Source organism: Penaeus monodon, chromosome 13, assembly GCF_015228065.2.
Source record: "Penaeus monodon isolate SGIC_2016 chromosome 13, NSTDA_Pmon_1, whole genome shotgun sequence".
Classification (NCBI taxonomy): domain Eukaryota; kingdom Metazoa; phylum Arthropoda; class Malacostraca; order Decapoda; family Penaeidae; genus Penaeus; species Penaeus monodon.
This window is the reverse complement of record NC_051398.1, coordinates 11,043,256-11,044,142: the sequence shown is the minus strand read 5'-3', so window position 1 is coordinate 11,044,142 and position 887 is coordinate 11,043,256. Positions and strand designations below refer to the sequence as shown.

Sequence of the window (887 nt, the reverse complement as noted above, 5' to 3'; positions counted from 1 at the left end):
TCGCCGGAATTGTAATTCGTGGCACTATACGCATTCTCTTTTAACCTTGGAATAATGAGAAAGTTGGGAATTTTGCTGAAATTGATGTGTAATGTTCACGAGGAAGTGTTTGTTTCATGTGACAATATGTTTCTTTTTTATTTTCTATTTATTTATGTTGTTTGCCAGTTGTGGATAAAATGCTGGAATGTACACACAATTAGCTGATTTTCATTTACAACCAGCAGTACCATCAAAAATCTCCTAAAGCCGCTAAAAATGCCACTGTAAAATAAACAACAAACTTCCCTACGTCCCAAATTTCCATATGTGAAACAAATAAAGTGAAAACCCCATCGCACATAGTTGAGTGGTGACGTCTGGCGACGGCCGGCAATGCGCTCCCGAGGTGGTCCCTCCGCCATTCACTCCGAGTCTCCCCACACACGCTCAGTAGACTTCACTGTGATCAGACGTAGGAAGTACGGCATTGAGTGGTTATGTTTATGGTGGTGCTTGTCTAGATGAAGTGGTTCAGTGTTTTGGTTTATAGCTTGGCCATGTGTGTGCCTTAGTGAGTTTACTATCTGCCGATAGAGGTAACTAACGAAATTGTACCCACTGAAGAGTGGTACTGGGGCGTATTGATCTTGTGTGATAGTCTGTTTACATCTGGACTCTATGCTAAGATGTGGCACATTGGCAGTGCCCAGGCTCAGGGCGGCGTAGGGGAGACGGCAGTAGGATCGGGGTTTGCCTTCGGCTCCCCTATGTCACAAGGGAGAGACGAGGGTGCCAGGCCCAAGGTTTCATCCCCTACTACAGACTGCAAATCATACTACGACTCTCACAACGACTCGGGTTTCCTGTCTGGTTCAAACCTTGTGTCCTCCTCGAGTCTAAGTTGT

General features: G+C 45.3%; 1 protein-coding gene across 1 annotated transcript in view; it reads left to right on the top strand.

Moving 5' to 3' along the window:
* Window positions 1–382: 382 nt before the first annotated feature.
* LOC119580127 (NF-kappa-B inhibitor cactus-like) overlaps window positions 383–887 on the top strand; it is a 31,202-nt gene continuing 30,697 nt past the window's right edge. Inside the window, exon 1 of the mRNA XM_037928074.1 lies at window positions 383–887. This exon is cut by the window's right edge and continues 314 nt beyond it. Within this exon, the coding sequence (XP_037784002.1) occupies window positions 669–887 (219 nt within the window). The 5' untranslated portion in view covers window positions 383–668.